The sequence below is a fragment of the Platalea leucorodia genome, assembly GCF_965183815.1.
Source record: "Platalea leucorodia genome assembly, contig: HAP1_HAP1_SCAFFOLD_532, whole genome shotgun sequence".
Lineage (NCBI taxonomy): Eukaryota > Metazoa > Chordata > Aves > Pelecaniformes > Threskiornithidae > Platalea > Platalea leucorodia.
The window spans coordinates 1-18,039 of NW_028121069.1; the positions used below are offsets into that span (position 1 = coordinate 1).

Consider the following 18,039-nt stretch of genomic DNA (forward strand, 5'->3'; position numbering starts at 1 on the left):
CCCCCCCCCCGCCGGGATTGGGAGGGCGGAGGGGGTCCCGGTTTGGGGGGGCAGTAGGGACCCCCCCCCCCCCCAAACCACACAGGGCCCCCCCCCAAACTGGGGGGGAATTGGGGACCCCCCCGGGGGGGGAGGGGGGCATAGGGGACCCCCAGTGACACGGGGGGGGGGCAGGGATTTGGGGGACCCCCCCATGGCACTTGGGGACCCCCCAGTGATGGGGGGGGTCAGTGCCCCCCCCCGGGCTTCAGGACCCCCCAAAACCGGGGGGGGAGGGGACTGGGGACCCCCCCCCAAGTTGAGGGGGGGGCAGCCCCACTTCTAGGGGTCCCCCTGGGTTTTGGGGGGCCCCCCCTCAGGGTTTGGGCCCCCCCCTGGGTTTTGGGGTCCCCCCCCCAGGTTTTGGCACCCCCCTGGTTTTGGGGACCCCCTCCCCAAGCTTGGGGGCCCCCCCTCAGTTTTGGGGTTCCCCCCCCAGCTTTGGGGTCCCTCTCCCAGGGCTTTGGGGACTCCCCCGGTGTCGGGGACCCCCCCGGGTTTCGGGGCCCCCCCCCCGGGTTTCAGGACCCCCCTGGTATCAGGCCCCCCCCGGGCTTTGGGGACTCCCCCGGTGTCGGGGACCCCCCCGGGTTTCAGGGACCCCCCCCAGGATTAGGGTCCCCCCCCGGGTTTCGGGGACCCCCCCGGGTTTCAGGACCCCCCTGGTATCAGGCCCCCCCCGGTATCGGGCCCCCCCCCCCCCCGGTTTGGGGCCCCCCCCCCGGGTTTGGGGCCCCCCCCCCGGGTTTGGGCCCCCCCCCGGGTTTCGGGGACCCCCCCGGGTTTCGGGGCCCCCCCCTGTATCGGGCCCCCCCCGGGTTTGGGGACCCCCCCCAGGTTTGGGCCCCCCCCTGGTTTCGGGCCCCCCCCCGGGTTTCGGGGCCCCCCCCCCCGGGTTTGGGGGCCCCCCCCCCGGGTTTGGGGCCCCCCCCCGGTTTGGGGGCCCCCCCGTGGGCCCCCCCGCGGCCCCTAGCGCATGCGGTAGTCGGTGGAGCAGGAGAGCTCGCACAGCTGCCCCTTGAAGTCCAGGTCGATGGTGAAGTCCAGGTCCCGCTGCGGGGGGGGGGGGGGGCGTCAGGGGGACCCCGAAACCGGGGGGGGGACCCCAAAACGCGGGGGGGCCCCCCCCAAACCCAACGGGACCCCCCCCAGACCTACAGGGACCGCCCAGGGTCCCCCCCAAGTCCCCAAGACCCCCCCGATGTCCCCAAGGACCCCAGGGTCCCCCCAATGTCCCCGTGTCCCCCCCCCGGTGTCCCCAGGGTCCCCCCCTGTCCCCAAGGTGCCCCCCAATGTCCCTGTGTCCCCCCCCAATGTCCCCAGGGTCCCCCCAATGTCCCCCAGGTCCCCCCCGATGTCCCCAGGGTCCCCCCCTGTCCCCAAGGTGCCCCCCAATGTCCCTGTGTCCCCCCCCAATGTCCCCAGGGTCCCCCCAATGTCCCCCAGGTCCCCCCGATGTCCCCAGGGTCCCCCCCTGTCCCCAAGGTTCCCCCCAATGTCCCCAGGGTCCCCCCATCCCCATGTGTCCCCCCGATGTCCCCAGGGTCCCCCCCGATGTCCCCAGTGTCCCTGTGTCCCCCCCCGATGTCCCCAGGGTCCCCCCCTGTCCCCAAGGTCCTGCCCCTGTCCCCAAGTGTCCCCAGGGTCCCCCTGATGTCCCTGGTGCTCCCCAATGTCCCCAGGGACCCCCCCGATGTCCCCAAGGTCCTGTCTGTGTCCCCAGGGTCCCCCCCCCGTCCCCAGGGTCCCCCCCGGTGTCCCCAAGTGTCCCCAAGGTCCCTGGCCTCACGTTCTCGGCCTTGGGCTCGTGGGGATGGCGAAGCCCCCACAGCTTGGAGCGGCCCCCGTCCCTCTCTGTCCCCAAAGTCCTGCCTGTGTCCCTCCCCCGCTGTCCCCCAATGTCCCCAGGGTCCCCCCGATGTCCCCTCGATGTCCCCAGGGTCCTGCCTGTGTCCCCGCTGTCCCCCCAGTGTCCCCAACGTCCCCGCTCGCGCTGTTCTTGGGTGTTGGGCTTCATGGGGACGGTGAAGACCCCCGGAGCTTGGAGCGGCCCCCCCGTCCCCCCGGTGTCCCCAATGTCCCCCCGGTGTCCCCAACGTCCCCTCGGTGTCCCCAACGTCCCCACTCTCCCCCCGCTGTCCCCCCAGTGTCCCCAACGTCCCCGCTCGCGCTGTTCTTGGGTGTTGGGCTTCATGGGGATGGTGAAGACCCCCGGAGCTTGGAGCGGCCCCCCCGTCCCCCCGGTGTCCCCAATGTCCCCCCGGTGTCCCCAACGTCCCCTCGGTGTCCCCAACGTCCCCTCGGTGTCCCCAATGTCCCCACTGTCCCCCTGCTGTCCCCCCAGTGTCCCCAACGTCCCCGCTCGCGCTGTTCTTGGGTGTTGGGCTTCATGGGGACGGTGAAGACCCCCGGAGCTTGGAGCGGCCCCCCCGTCCCCCCGGTGTCCCCAATGTCCCCTCGGTGTCCCCAACATCTCCTCGGTGTCCCCAATGTCCCCTCGGTGTCCCCAATGTCCCCACTGTCCCCCTGCTGTCCCCCCAGTGTCCCCAACGTCCCCGCTCGCGCTGTTCTTGGGTGTTGGGCTTCATGGGGACGGTGAAGACCCCCGGAGCTTGGAGCGGCCCCCCCGTCCCCCCGGTGTCCCCAATGTCCCCCCGGTGTCCCCAACGTCCCCTCGGTGTCCCCAACATCCCCTCGGTGTCCCCAATGTCCCCACTCTCCCCCCAATGTCCCCAGTGTCCCCAACGTCCCCGCTCGCGCTGTTCTTGGCGTTGGGCTTCATGGGGACGGTGAAGACCCCCGGAGCTTGGAGCGGCCCCCCCGTCCCCCCGGTGTCCCCAATGTCCCCCCGGTGTCCCCAACGTCCCCTCGGTGTCCCCAACATCCCCTCGGTGTCCCCAATGTCCCCACTGTCCCCCTGCTGTCCCCCCAGTGTCCCCAACGTCCCCGCTCACGCTGTTCTTGGCGTTGGGCTTCATGGGGACGGTGAAGACCCCCGGAGCTTGGAGCGGCCCCCCCGTCCCCCCGGTGTCCCCAATGTCCCCCCGGTGTCCCCAACGTCCCCTCGGTGTCCCCCCAGTGCCCCCAGTGCCCCCCCCGCTCACGTTGTTCTTGGCGTTGGGCTTCATGGTGATGGTGCCGAAGATCTCCTCCCCCGTCTTGACGGTGAGGTAGTCCTCCATGTAGAACACGGTCTGCTTCCAGTGCGTGTAGGGGGACTCGGGGCCTGGGGACAGGGGGGGCGTGGGGACACGGGGGGACACGGGGGGGCATGGGGGGGCATGGGGGGGACTCGGGGCCTGGGGACAGGGGGGGCCGTGGGGACACGGGGGGACACGGGGGGGGACACGGGGCCTGGGGAGACGGGGGACCGGGGGGACACGGAGGGGCACAGGGGGGACTCGGGGCCTGAGGACAGGGGGGGCCGTGGGGACACGGGGGGGGGACCGTGGGGACACGGGGGGGGACACGGGGGGGGACCGTGGGGACACGGGGGGGCACGGGGGGGCACGGGGGGGGACACAGGGGGGACTCGGGGCCTGGGGACGGGGGGGGGACCGGGGGGACACGGGGGGGCATGGGGGGGACTCAGGGCCTGGGGACACGGGGGGGGACCGTGGGGACACGGGGGGACATGGGGGGGGACACGGGGGGGACACAGGGCCTGGGGAGACGGGGGACCGTGGGGACACAGGGGGACACGGGGGGACACGGGGGGGACTCGGGGCCTGGGGACAGGGGGGGACACTGTGAGGACATGGGGGGGACACGGGGGGGACACAGGGCCTGGGGACACAGGGGGGACCGTGGGGACATGGGGGGACATGGGGGAACACGGGGGGGACACGGGGGGGACACGGGGCCTGGGGACAGGGAGGGACATGGGGGGGGGCATGGGGGGGACACACTGTGGGGACACAGGGGGACACGGGGGGACACCATGGGGACATGGGGGGACACGGGGGCGCGGCACGGGGGGGAACATGGGGGGGACACAGGGGGGACACGGGGGGGGGGGGCACGGGGGGGGCACACCGTGGGGACACAGGGGGGGACACGGGGGGACCGTGGGGACATTGGGGACACAGGGGGGGGGGGACACCGTGGGGACATGGGGGGGGACATGGGGCCTGCGGACAGCGGGAGGGGGGGACGGGACAGGGGGGACACGGGGGGGGGGACACGGGGGGGGGGGGACACAGGGGGGGGGGACACGGGGGGACGGGGGGGGGCCCCCACGGCGCCTGGGACCCCCGGGGTGAGGGGAGGGGACCCCCCCAGGCCCCGCCCCCTGCTCCATGGTTAACGCCCCTTTAGCCCCGCCCCTCGGGCCAGCTCCGCCCCGGAGGATCCTGATAGGGCCCTGCCCGTGACCACGCCCCCTCAGGGACTGGCCCCACCCCCTCAGGGAGACCCCGCCCCTGCTCTAGAACCTGGGGTAGGTCCCTGCAAATGGCCCCGCCCACTTTGAGGCTGGCTCCGCCCCCTCAGCAACTACCCCACCCCCTTCTGTAGCCAGCCCCGCCCCCTCAATAACTAGCCCCACCCACTCATCTGGCTCCACCCCCTCAACCACTGGCCCCGCCCCCGGGAAGCCCCGCCCCTGCTTCCTGCTGTAGCAGCCATTGCCCTCATGGCCAGAAGGAAGGTGATTGGTCCCTGAGGTTGGCCCCACCCCCTTTGGGGCTGACCACGCCCCCTTGAGAATGAGCCCCGCCCCCTCAGCAACTGACTCTACCAACTGGCTCCTCCCCTTCTGCAGCTAGCCCCACCCCCTCAACAACAGGCTCCGCCCACTCACCTGGCTCCACCCACTGGCCCCACCCCCTCACAGAGGCCACGCCCCTGCTCCCTGCTCTGGAAGCCATTGCTCTCATGGCCACAGGGAAGGTGATTGGTCCCTGAGGTTGGCCCCACCCCTTCTGCAGCTAGCCCCGCCCCTCAACAACTGGCCCCACCCCCTCACCCATTGGCCCCACCCCCTCACAGAGGCCACGCCCCTGCTCCCTGCTCTGGAAGCCATTGCTCTCATGGCCACAGGGAAGGTGATTGGTCCCTGAGGTTGGCCCCTCCCCTTTTGCAGCTAGCCCCACCCCTCAACAACAGGCTCCACCCACTCATCTGGCCCCTCCCCTTCTACAGCTAGCCCCACCCCCTCAACCACTGGCTCCACCCCCTCAGGGAGGCCCCGCCCCTGCTCCCTGCTCTGGAAGCCATTGCTCTCATGGCTACAGGGAAGGTGATTGGTCCCTGAGGTTGGCCCCTCCCCTTTTGCAGCTAGCCCCGCCCCTCAACAACAGGCTCCACCCACTCATCTGGCCCCTCCCCTTCTACAGCTAGCCCCACCCCCTCACCCACTGGCTCCACCCCCTCAGGGAGGCCCCGCCCCTGCTCCCTGCTCTGGAAGCCATTGCTCTCATGGCCACAGGGAAGGTGATTGGTCCCTGAGGTTGGCCCCACCCCTTCTGCAGCTAGCCCCGCCCCTCAACAACTGGCCCCACCCACTCAAATGGCCCCACCTCTTCTAGCTCCACCCCCTCACCCACTGGCTCCACCCCCTCAGGGAGGCCCCGCCCCTGCTCCCTGCTCTGGAAGCCATTGCCCCCATGGCTACAGGGAAGGTGATTGGTCCCTGAGGTTGGCCCCTCCCCTTTTGCAGCTAGCCCCGCCCCTCAACAACAGGCTCCACCCACTCATCTGGCCCCTCCCCTTCTACAGCTAGCCCCACCCCCTCAACCACTGGCTCCACCCCCTCAGGGAGGCCCCGCCCCTGCTCCCTGCTCTGGAAGCCATTGCTCTCATGGCTACAGGGAAGGTGATTGGTCCCTGCGGCCGGCCCCGCCCCCCGGGGCTGGCCCCGCCCCCCCGCGGCCCCGCCCCCTCACTGGTGGAGAAGCCGGTGCGCTTGTGGCAGCGGGTGAACTCGATGTTGAAGTAGGCGACGAGGGCGTGGACGTAGTCGTTGCGCTTCACCTGGAGGCAGAAGGGCGCCGTGAAGGTCAGCTCCTCCACCTTCACCGTGTAGATGTCCACCTCCTGCGGGGGGGGCACGTCAGGGGGCTGCGCCCCAAAAACAGCCTCGGGGGGGGGGGCCTGCACCCTGAAACTGGCCCTGGGGGGGCACGTCAGGGGGCTGCGCCCCAAAAACAGCCTCGGGGGGGGGGGGGCCTGCACCCTGAAACTGGCCCTGGGGGGGCACGTCAGGGGGCTGCGCCCCAAAAACAGCCTCGGGGGGGGGGGCCCGCACCCCGAAACCGGCCCTGGGGGGGCATGGCAGGGGGCTGCGCCCCAAAAACCGCCTCGGGGGGGGGGCCCCGCACCCCGAAACCGGCCCTGGGGGGGCACGGCAGGGGGCTGCGCCCCAAAAACCGCCTCGGGGGGGGGCCTCGCACCCCGAAACCGGCCCTGGGGGGGCCCTGCACCCCGAAACCGGCCCTGGGGGGGGACCCTGAACCCACCTCCTGCGGGGGGGGCACGTCAGGGGGCTGCGCCCCAAAAACCGCCTCGGGGGGGGCCCCGCACCCCGAAACCGGCCCTGGGGGGGCACGTCAGGGGGCTGCGCCCCAAAAACTGCCTCAGGGGGGGCCCCGCACCCCGAAACCGGCCCTGGGGGGGCCCTGCACCCCGAAACTGGCCCTGGGGGGGGACCCTGAACCCACCTCCTGCGGGGGGGGCACATCAGGGGGCTGCGCCCCAAAAACCGCCTCGGGGGGGGGCCCTGCACCCCGAAACAGGCCCTGGGGGGGACCCGAACCCCCCTCCTGCGGGGGGGGGGCACGTCAGGGGGCTGCGCCCCAAAAATTGCCTTGGGGGGGGGCCCCACACCCCCAAACCGGCCCTGGGGGGACCCCAAACCCACCTCCTGCAGGGGGGGCACGGCCGGGGCAGGGAACCCCCCCTTTGGCAGCCCCCCGGGACCCCCAAAGGGGCAGGGGCCCCCCAAACCCCACTCTGGGGCACAGGCAGAGGCGAGGCAGCCCCCGGGACCCCCCAAAGGGGCAGGGTCCCCCCAAACCCCACTCTGGGGCACAGGCAGAGGCGAGGCAGCCCCCCGGGACCCCCAAAGGGGCAGGGGCCCCCCAAACCCCACTCTGGGGCACAGGCAGAGGCGAGGCAGCCCCCCGGGACCCCCCAAAGGGGCAGGAGCCCCCCCAAACCCCGCTCTGGGGAGCGGGCAGAGGCGAGGCAGCCCCCCGGGACCCCCCAAAGGGGCAGGAGCCCCCCCAAACCCCGCTCTGGGGAGCGGGCAGAGGCGAGGCAGCCCCCCGGGACCCCCCAAAGGGGCAGGGGCCCCCCAAACCCCGCTCTGGGCAGCGGGCAGAGGCGAGGCAGCCCCCCGGGACCCCCCAAAGGGGCAGGGGCCCCCCAAACCCCGCTCTGGGCAGCGGGCAGAGGCGAGGCAGCCCCCCGGGACCCCCCAAAGGGGCAGGGGCCCCCCAAACCCCGCTCTGGGCAGCGGGCAGAGGCGAGGCAGCCCCCCGGGACCCCCCAAAGGGGCAGGGGCCCCCCAAACCCCGCTCTGGGCAGCGGGCAGAGGCGAGGCAGCCCCCCGGGACCCCCCAAAGGGGCAGGGGCCCCCCAAACCCCGCTCTGGGGCACAGGCAGAGGCGAGGCAGCCCCCCGGGACCCCCCAAAGGGGCAGGAGCCCCCCCAAACCCCGCTCTGGGCAGCGGGCAGAGGCGAGGCAGCCCCCCGGGACCCCCCAAAGGGGCAGGGGCCCCCCAAACCCCGCTCTGGGGCACAGGCAGAGGCGAGGCAGCCCCCCGGGACCCCCCAAAGGGGCAGGGGCCCCCCAAACCCCGCTCTGGGCAGCGGGCAGAGGTGAGGCAGCCCCCCGGGACCCCCCAAAGGGGCAGGAGCCCCCCCAAACCCCACTCTGGGGCACAGGCAGAGGTGAGGCAGCCCCCCGGGACCCCCCAAAGGGGCAGGAGCCCCCCCAAACCCCGCTCTGGGCAGCGGGCAGAGGCGAGGCAGCCCCCCGGGACCCCCCAAAGGGGCAGGGGCCCCCCAAACCCCGCTCTGGGCAGCGGGCAGAGGTGAGGCAGCCCCCCGGGACCCCCCAAAGGGGCAGGAGCCCCCCCAAACCCCACTCTGGGGCACAGGCAGAGGCGAGGCAGCCCCCGGGACCCCCCAAAGGGGCAGGAGCCCCCCCAAACCCCGCTCTGGGGCACAGGCAGAGGCGAGGCAGCCCCCCGGGACCCCCCAAAGGGGCAGGAGCCCCCCCAAACCCCACTCTGGGGCACAGGCAGAGGCGAGGCAGCCCCCCGGGACCCCCCAAAGGGGGCAGGAGCCCCCCCAAACCCCGCTCTGGGCAGCGGGCAGAGGCGAGGCAGCCCCCCGGGACCCCCCAAAGGGGCAGGGGCCCCCCAAACCCCGCTCTGGGCAGCGGGCAGAGGTGAGGCAGCCCCCCGGGACCCCCCAAAGGGGCAGGAGCCCCCCCAAACCCCGCTCTGGGGAGCGGGCAGAGGCGAGGCAGCCCCCCGGGACCCCCCAATGGGGCAGGGGCCCCCCAAACCCCGCTCTGGGCAGCGGGCAGAGGCGAGGCAGCCCCCCGGGACCCCCCAAAGGGGCAGGGGCCCCCCAAACCCCGCTCTGGGCAGCGGGCAGAGGCGAGGCAGCCCCCCGGGACCCCCCAAAGGGGCAGGAGCCCCCCCAAACCCCACTCTGGGGCACAGGCAGAGGTGAGGCAGCCCCCCGGGACCCCCCAAAGGGGCAGGAGCCCCCCCAAACCCCGCTCTGGGCAGCGGGCAGAGGCGAGGCAGCCCCCCGGGACCCCCCAAAGGGGCAGGGGCCCCCCAAACCCCGCTCTGGGCAGCGGGCAGAGGTGAGGCAGCCCCCCGGGACCCCCCAAAGGGGCAGGAGCCCCCCCAAACCCCACTCTGGGGCACAGGCAGAGGCGAGGCAGCCCCCGGGACCCCCCAAAGGGGCAGGAGCCCCCCCAAACCCCGCTCTGGGGCACAGGCAGAGGCGAGGCAGCCCCCCGGGACCCCCCAAAGGGGCAGGAGCCCCCCCAAACCCCACTCTGGGGCACAGGCAGAGGCGAGGCAGCCCCCCGGGACCCCCCAAAGGGGGCAGGAGCCCCCCCAAACCCCGCTCTGGGCAGCGGGGCAGAGGCGAGGCAGCCCCCCGGGACCCCCCAAAGGGGCAGGGGCCCCCCAAACCCCGCTCTGGGCAGCGGGCAGAGGTGAGGCAGCCCCCCGGGACCCCCCAAAGGGGCAGGAGCCCCCCCAAACCCCACTCTGGGGCACAGGCAGAGGCGAGGCAGCCCCCGGGACCCCCCAAAGGGGCAGGAGCCCCCCCAAACCCCGCTCTGGGGCACAGGCAGAGGCGAGGCAGCCCCCGGGACCCCCCAAAGGGGCAGGAGCCCCCCCAAACCCCGCTCTGGGGCACAGGCAGAGGCGAGGCAGCCCCCCGGGACCCCCCAAAGGGGCAGGAGCCCCCCCAAACCCCACTCTGGGGCACAGGCAGAGGCGAGGCAGCCCCCCGGGACCCCCCAAAGGGGGCAGGAGCCCCCCCAAACCCCGCTCTGGGCAGCGGGCAGAGGCGAGGCAGCCCCCCGGGACCCCCCAAAGGGGCAGGGGCCCCCCAAACCCCGCTCTGGGCAGCGGGCAGAGGTGAGGCAGCCCCCCGGGACCCCCCAAAGGGGCAGGAGCCCCCCCAAACCCCACTCTGGGGCACAGGCAGAGGTGAGGCAGCCCCCCGGGACCCCCCAAAGGGGCAGGGTCCCCCCAAACCCCACTCTGGGGCACAGGCAGAGGCGAGGCAGCCCCCCGGGACCCCCCAAAGGGGCAGGGGCCCCCCCAGACCCCGCTCTGGGCAGCGGGCAGAGGTGAGGCAGCCCCCCGGGACCCCCCAAAGGGGCAGGAGCCCCCCCCAACCCCACTCTGGGGCACAGGCGAGGCAGCCCCCGGGACCCCCCAAAGGGGCAGGGGCCCCCCCAAACCCAGCTCTGGGGAGCGGGCAGAGGCGAGGCAGCCCCCCGGGACCCCCCAAAGGGGCAGGGGCCCCCCCAAACCCACCTTGATGAGGCAGGCGTTGGTAACGAGCTGCTTGGGGTCCACCACGTCGACGAGGGGCTCCTTGATGGCCACGTCCTTGATGCAGGACATGTCGAAGCCGTAGACGTTCTCCCACCCTGGGGGAGGGGGAAGCAGATGGCAATTTGGGGGGGCCGCACACGATTTGGGGACCCCCCCCTGAACCCCCCTTTTTCCCCCCCAAACTCACAGTGGATTTTGTAGTCCTTGTACTGCCGGTCCTCGATGGCCGTCACGTAGAGCGTCGCCCGGTCGGGGAAGATGAGGCCGTCGGGGGTCTGGGGGAGACACGGGGGGGGTCAGGGGGGTCCCCAAAATCTGGTCGGGGGGGGGGGTGAGGGGTCTGGGGAGGGTTTTGGGGGGCTCCTCAGTCTCAGCAGCCCCTCAGTGTGGGGGAGGGGGTGATGGATGGGGAGATTTGGGGGGCCAAGGTGGGGTGGGAGGAGGTTTCGGGGGTCCTGGGGGTCTGGGGAGTTTTTTGGGGGTCCTGGGGGGTCCCAGGGGCCCCCAAACCCCGCAAACACTTGGTGTGTGGAATGAGATGGGTTTGCAGGAGCTGCAGTGGGATGGGGGGGCACGGGTGGGGTTTGGGGGGTCCTGGGGGGGCTGTGGGGAAGTTTTGGGGGGTCCTTGGGGGTGACAGGGGGCTGTGGGGGGGGTCCTGGGGGCTTTTAGGGGGGTCCCGGGGGCCCCCAAACCCTCCAGATGCTCGGTGTGTGTAATGAGATGGATTTTTAGGAGCTGCAGTGGGATGAGGGGGTGTGGAAGGGATTTGGGGGGGCATGGGGGCTGTGGTGTAGTTCTGGGGGGTCCTGGGGGGTTTTGGGGGGTCCTGGGGGCCCCCAAACCCCCCAAACGCTCGGTGTGTGGGAAGAGGTGGATTTGCAGGAGCTGCAGTGGGATGGGGGCCATGGAGGGGATTTGGGGGGTCCTGGGGGGCTGTGGGGGAGTTTTGGGGGTCCTGGGGGTTTTGGGGGGGGCATGGGGGGCTGTGGGGGAGTTTTGGGGGTCCTGGGGGCTTTTAGGGGGGTCCTGGGGGCCCCCAAACGCTCAGTGTGTGGGATGAGGTGGATTTATAGGAGCTACAGCGGGATGGGGGCCATGGAGGGGATTTGGGGGGTCCTGGGGGGGCTGCAGGGGCATTTTGGGGGGTACTGGGGGGTCCTGGGGGGCTGTGGGGGGGCTGTGGGGGGTCCTGGGGGTTTTGGAGGGTCGTAGGAGGGTTTTGGGGGGTCCCGGGTGCCCCCCAAACACTTGTGGGCACAGAAGGAGGTGGATTTGCAGGAGCTGCAGGGGGGCAGGGAGGGCGTTGGGGGATTTTGGGGGGCGCGGGGGGTTTCGGGGGGCCGGGGCCCCCCCAGACCCACCAGCCACTTGTCGCGGGCGTAGATGACGGTGTTGAGCATGGACTCGTAGAAGAGGCAGTAGCCCATCCACTCGCTGATGATGATGTCGACCTTCTCCACCGGCAGCTCCACCTCCTCCACCTTCCCCTTGATGATGGAGACCACTGCGGGGAAAAGGGGGGTCAGGGGGGCACTGGGAGGCACTGGGAGGCACTGGGAGGCACTGGGAGGCACTGGGAGGCAGGAGGGGGGCACTTATGGGACCCAGGGGAGCAGTTGAGGGGTTGGGGGGGGCAGTTAGGGGGCTCAAGGGGACACTTAGGCAGCCCAAGTATAGCTGGGGGCAATTAGGGGGCTCGGGGGGGCAGTTAGGGGGCCCAGATATAGCTGGGGGGCAATTAGGGGGCTTCAGGGGGGCAGATAAGGGGCTCGGGGGGGCAGATAAGGGGCTCGGGGGGGCAGATAAGGGGACCCAGATATAGCTGGGGGCAATTAGGGGGCTCGGGGGGCAGTTAGGGGGCCCAGATATAGCTGGGGGCAATTAGGGGGCTCAGGGGGGCAGATAAGGGGCTCGGGGGGGTAATTAGGGGGCCCAGATATAGCTGGGGGCAATTAGGGGGCTCAGGGGGGCAGATAAGGGGGCCCAGGTATAGCTGGGGGGCAATTAGGGGGCTCGGGGGCAGTTAGGGGTCCAGTGGGAACAGTTGGGGGTCCCAGGGTATCTGGGGGGCAGTTGGGGGGCCCAGGTATAGCTGGGGGGCACTTAGGGGGCTCAGGGGGGCAGTTAGGGGGCCTGGAAAGAGGCTGGGGGGCACATAGGGGGGCCAGGGGTAGCTGGGGGGCAGTTGGGGGGCTCAGGGGGGAGCAGTTAGGGGTCCTGGGGTATCTGGGGGGCAGTTAGAGGCACTTAAGGGTCCAGGGGGGCAGTTAAGGGGCAATGAGGGGTCCGGGGGGGCAGTTAGGGGTCTGGGGGGGCAGTTAGGGGGCAGTGAGGGGTCTGGGGAAGCAGTTAGGGGTCCGGGGGGGGGCAGTGAGGGGGCAGTTAGGGGTCCGGGGGGGCAGTTAGGGGGCAGTTAGGGGTCCGAGGGGGGCAGTTAGGGGTCTGGGGGGGGGCAGTTAGGGGGTCTCTCACCATGGTCCAGCTTATTGGCCTTGACGATCTTGACGGCGTAGTCGGAGATGCTGGAGCACTCGATCTGCGGGAGGGGGCACAGCAGTGAGCCGGGGCCCCCCAAACCCCCCCAAACCCCCCCCAGGGACCCCCCAAACCCCCCAGGGACCCCCCCAAACCCCCCAGGGACCCCCCCAAACCCCGCGGCTCACCCCGATGACGCGGCGGGCGCCGGCCTTGGCGGCGAACATGCAGAGGATGCCGGTGCCGCTGCCGACGTCCAGCACCACCTTGTCCTTGAAGAGGTGCCGGTTGTGGAACATGGAGTTGCGGTAGGTCAGCGTCCGCACCTCGTCCTTCAGCATCTCCTGGGGGGGGGGGGGGGAGCGTTTGGGGGGGCCTCCTGCACCCCAAAAAACCCCGGGGGACCCCCCCAAAGTCCCCCCGGACCCCCCCAAAGTCCCCCCAGCCCGCCTGACCCCCCCTGACCCCCCCAAGCCCCATCCTGCACCCCCAAAGCCCACCCCATCCTTCAGCAGCTCCTGGGGGGAGGCATTTGGGGGGGGCCCTGCACCCCAAAAAAACCCCTGGGGACCCCCCCAAAGTCCCTCCAGCCCCTCTGAGCCACCCTGACCCCCTCCCTGAGCTGCCCTGACCCCCCCGAGCCACCCTGAGACCCATCCTGCACCCCCAAAGCCCACCCAATCCTTCGGCAGCTCCTGGGGGGCAATAGGGGGGGATTTGGGGGGGGCCCCTGCACCCCCAAAAAAACCCCTGGGGACCCCCCCAAAGCCCCCCAAGCTGCCCTGACCCCCCCTGAACTGCCCTGAGACCCCCCCCCAAGCCCCCTCCTGCACCCCCAAAGCCCACCCCATCCTTCGGCAGCTCCTGGGGGGGCAATGGGGGGGGATTTGGGGGGAGGCCCTGCACCCCAAAAACCCCTGGGGACCCCCCAAAGTCTCCCCAGCCCCCCAAGCTGCCCTGACCCCCCCCAAGACCCCCCCAAACCCCATCCTGCACCCCCCAAGCCCACTCCATCCTTGAGCAGCTCCTAGGGGGAAAAAGCGGGGATTTGGGGGGGCCCCTGCACCCCAAAAAACCCCCTGAACCCCCCCAAAACCCCCTGCCCCCCCCACCCCCCACCTCCTTCTTGAGCATCCTGGAGGGGAACAATTTGGGGGGGGTATGGAAATTTGGGGGGGCCCCGCAAGGAAATTTGGGAGGGGTAAAGACCCCACAGCCCCCCCAAAAACCCGCTGCTGTGAGCACCGAGGGGGCAAAAGGACCCCCCAAAGCCCCCTCCCGGCCGCTCCACAGCCCCCCCTTGGCTTGGGGGGGGGGTTTTGGGGTGCCCCGGGGGGGTTTTGGGGTGCCCCGGGGGGGGTCCCCGCTACCTCGTGGATGCCGAAGTGGGCGTAGGAGTCGAAGTAGTAATCCTTGGAGGTCATCTCCTCGGCCGAGGGCTTGGCGCTGCTCTCCCCGGGGGGGCACGAAACCTGGGGGGGGTGGGGGGGGGAAAAGGGGGGGGACCAGGGGGTGTGGGGGAAAAAGGGGGGGACCCCATCAGACCCCCAGCCCCCCCCAAATACCCCTGGGATCCCCCCCAAGTCCTATCGCTCGCTCGGACACAGGGCTGCGGCGGGGGGTGTGTGGGTGTAGGGGGGTTTTGGGGGGCTTGGGTGGGAAATTGGGGGGGGCCTGGGTTTTTTTTTTTTTTGGGGGGGGGGGCTGGGTTTTTGGGGGGCCCTGGGGGGTTTTGGGGGGTTTAAAGGATATTTACATCTTCTAGCGGCGTCTGGAGGCTCATCCCGTTAGCCAGGGTGGCTACAAACGTCTAGGAGAGAGGAAGGGAGAGACGTCAACCCCGGGGGGGCCGGGGGACCCCCAAAATGGGACGGGGGGGGGACCCCCAAAATGGGACGGGGGGGGGGGCCAGAGCCCATGGGGGGCTGGTGGGGGCTCGGAGGCGGGGTGGGCATTGAGGGTTTGGGAGTCTAAGGACCCCATTTTTGGGGGGCAGTGAGGGGCTTGGGGGGGGCTCAGGAGCCCAATTTGGGGGGGACTCAGGACTTCAAATTAGGGGTACAGTGAGGGTTTGGGGAGTCAAGACCCCATTTGGGGGGGCAGTGATGGTTTGGGGGGGCCTCAGGACCTTGATTTAGGGGGGCAGAGGGAGTTTGGGGGGCTCAGGACCCCATTTTGGGGTGCAGAGGGGTTCAGGGGGGCTCAGGACTTGAATTTAAGGGTGCAGGGAGGGTTTGGGGGGGTCACGACCCCATCTTGGGGGGCAGTGATGGTTTGGGGGGGCTCAGGACCTTGATTTAGGGGGCAGAGGGGGTTTGGGGGGGCTCAGGACCCCGTTTGGGGGGGGAGTGTGAGGATTTGGGGGGGGCTGTGATGATTTGGGGGCTCAGGACCCCATTTTGGGAGCAGTGAGATTTGGGGGGCTCATGACCCGTTTTGGGGGGGCAGAGGGGGTTTGGGGGGGCTCAGGACCCCGTTTTGGCGGGCAGAGGGGGTTTGGGGGGGCTCAGGACCCCGTTTTGGGGGGCAGAGGGGGGTTTGGGGGGGCTCAGGACCCCATTTTGGGGGGCAGAGGGGGTTTGGGGGGGGCTCAGGACCCCGTTTTGGGGGGGGCAGAGGGGGGTTTGGGGGGGCTCAGGACCCCGTTTTGGGGGGCAGAGGGGGGTTTGGGGGGGGCTCAGGACCCCGTTTTGGGGGGGGCCGAGGGGGTCTGGGGGGGGCTCAGGACCCCCGTTTTGGGGGGCAGGAGGGGGGTCTGGGGGGGCTCAGGACCCCCGTTTTCAGGGGCTGGGACCCCAAAGCGGGGGCAGCTCATGGCGGGGGGGGGGGGGGGGCAGTTTTGGGGGGGGCAGCAGCTCCTGTGTCCGCCCCCCTCCCTCACCCCACGGCGGGTCTGGGTCACCCCCCCTGTCACGACAGGCCTCCCCCCAAGTCATGATAGGACCCCCCCCCCAAGCCACGACAGGCCCCCCCAATGTCATGACAGACCCCTCCAGAGTCACGATACGACCCCCCAGTCATTACAAGACCCCACAAAGCCACGACAGAACCCCCCCCAATCACGACAGCCCCCCCCCACTATCACGACAGGCCCCGCCTCTATCGCTGTGCCCCCCCCTTTGTTCCCGCGGTGGCGGGGAGCCGCGTGGCGGGGGCGGGGCCGTGAATTGGGGGGGGGGGGTGTGGGGGGGAAGGGGGGGGTCCGCCCCCCCCCCACGTGATCCCACCGCCACGTGGCCCCTCCCCCCCACGTGCGCGAGGGGCCGGCCGCGCCCCCCCCCCCCTTAACGGACCCCCCGGGCCCCCTCAGAGCCCCCCCCCCACTATGGCCCCCCCCCGCCGAGCCCCCCCAGCCCCATTATGGCCCCCCCCCCGAGCCCCCCCAGCGCCCCCCCGGGCCCCATTCCGACCCCCTCGACCCCTCCCACCCTAATTCTGCCCCCCCAGGCGCGTTCCGCCCCCCCCCGAGCCCCCCCCAGCCCCATTATGGCCCCCCCAGGGCCCCCTCAGAGCCCCCGGGCCCCTCAGGCCCCATTTTAGGCCCCCCCTCCAGGCCCTCACAGGCCCCCCCAGCCCCATTAAAGCCCCCCAACCCCATTAAAGCCCCCCCCAGCCCCCTCAGCGCCCCCCCCGCCCCCCTCAGCGCCCTCCCAGCCCCCTCAGAGCCCCCCGGCCCCCTCAGGCCCCATTTTAGACCCCCCCCTCCAGGCCCCTCACAGCCCCCCCCCCTTAAAGCCCCCCCCAGCCCCATTAAAGCCCCCCCCCGCCCCATGAAAGCCCCCCCCCCGCCCCATTAACCCCCCCCCAGCCCCATTCAAGCCCCATTAAAGCCCCCCCGGCCCCCTGAAGGCCGCCGGCCCCCGCTCACCTCCATGATGCAGTTCGCCGCCTCCGCCATCTTGTGAGCGCCAGGAGCGGCCCCCTCCCCGCCGCCCGCTCCTTTTATATCGGGGGGCGGGGCGGAGCGCGGCCCCCTTCGCCTTCCCATTGGTCGCCGCTCGCAAGCGGCGCGGCCCATTGGGCGGGGAGGATGCCGCTCGCCCGCCGGCTCCGCCCCACCGCGCGGGCGCCGCAGGGGGCGGGCCCGCGGGGGATACGATTGGACGGCGAGGTGTCAGTCAAGGGAGACTGGGGAGCCACGCCCCCGCGCCGGCGAAGCACCGCCCCCGAGCGTGCTCATAGGCCGGGAGCGACGCCAGTCACGGCATGCCCCGCCCACGGGAAGCCCCGCCCCTGCGCAGAGCGCCCCAGGGTGGCGGGGAGGACGATGGCCCCAGTTCAGCCCCATAGAGCCCAGTTTGGGCCCCATAGAGACCCCAGTTCAGCCCCACAGCGGCCCCCAGTTCCGCCCCATACTGCCCCCAGTTCCGCCCCCCAGCAGCCCCAGTTCAGCCCCATACAAGCCCCGGTTTGGGCCCATACTGGCCCCAGTTTGGCCCCAGTTCCGCCCCCCAGTTCAGCCCCATACTGGCCCCAGTTCCGCCCCCAGCAGCCACAGTTTGGGCCCATACTGGCCCCAGTTTGGCCCCAGTTCAGCCCCATACTGGCCCCAGTTTGGCCCCAGTTCAGCCCCATACTGGCCCCAGTTCTGCCCCAGTTCAGCCCCATACTGGCCCCAGTTCCGCCCCAGTTCAGCCCCATACTGGCCCCAGTTCCGCCCCATACTGGCCCCAGTTCCACCCCATACTGCCCCCAGTTCCACCCCAGTTCAGCCCCATACTGGCCCCAGTTCCACCCCAGTTCAGCCCCATACTGGCCCCAGTTCCGCCCCCAGCAGCCCCAGTTTGGGCCCATACTGGCCCCAGTTCAGCCCCATACTGGCCCCAGTTCCGCCCCAGTTCAGCCCCATACTGGCCCCAGTTCAGCCCCATACTGGCCCCAGTTCCACCCCAGTTCAGCCCCATACTGGCCCCAGTTCCGCCCCAGTTCAGCCCCATACTGGCCCCAGTTCCGCCCCATACTGGCCCCAGTTCCGCCCCAGTTCCGCCCCATACTGGCCCCAGTTCCACCCCAGTTCCGCCCCATACTGGCCCCAGTTCCACCCCAGTTCAGCCCCATACTGGCCCCAGTTCCGCCCCAGCAGCCCCAGTTTGGGCCCATACTGGCCCAGTTCTGCCCCAGTTCCGCCCCATACTGGCCCCAGTTCCACCCCAGTTCAGCCCCCAGCAGCCCCAGTTCAGCCCCATACTGGCCCCAGTTCCACCCCAGTTCAGCCCCATACTGGCCCCAGTTCCGCCCCAGTTCCGCCCCATACTGGCCCCAGTTCAGCCCCATACTGGCCCCAGTTCCACCCCAGTTCCGCCCCATACTGGCCCCAGTTCAGCCCCATACTGGCCCCAGTTCCACCCCAGTTCCGCCCCATACTGGCCCCAGTTCAGCCCCATACTGGCCCCAGTTCCGCCCCAGCCAGGGCACCACTAAAAATCACCGTTTTGGTTTAATTCCGGCAGGAGCCGCCCCAGGTCCGCGGGGGAGGGGCGGG

General features: G+C 71.4%; 1 protein-coding gene across 3 annotated transcripts; it reads right to left on the bottom strand.

Annotated features, from left to right (window-relative positions):
• Positions 1 to 965: 965 nt before the first annotated feature.
• PRMT1 (protein arginine methyltransferase 1) lies at positions 966 to 16,504 on the bottom strand. Of its 3 annotated transcripts, none has more exons than XM_082339202.1 (11): positions 16,426 to 16,504; positions 14,314 to 14,367; positions 13,928 to 14,029; positions 12,746 to 12,901; positions 12,555 to 12,618; positions 11,444 to 11,586; positions 10,267 to 10,354; positions 10,059 to 10,174; positions 5,925 to 6,012; positions 3,144 to 3,265; positions 966 to 1,092 (listed from the first exon to the last, which is right to left on the bottom strand). In XM_082339202.1, exons 1-11 carry the CDS (start codon positions 16,453 to 16,455, stop codon positions 1,009 to 1,011), a joined length of 1,047 nt encoding a protein of 348 aa, XP_082195328.1. In that variant the 5' UTR covers positions 16,456 to 16,504; the 3' UTR covers positions 966 to 1,008. The 3 variants fall into 3 exon arrangements, with proteins under 3 accessions (XP_082195328.1, XP_082195326.1, XP_082195327.1); XM_082339200.1 differs by having other exon boundaries at positions 5,925 to 6,075; XM_082339201.1 differs by lacking the exon at positions 14,314 to 14,367 and having other exon boundaries at positions 5,925 to 6,075; positions 16,426 to 16,467.
• Between the last annotated feature and the right edge of the window lie 1,535 nt (positions 16,505 to 18,039).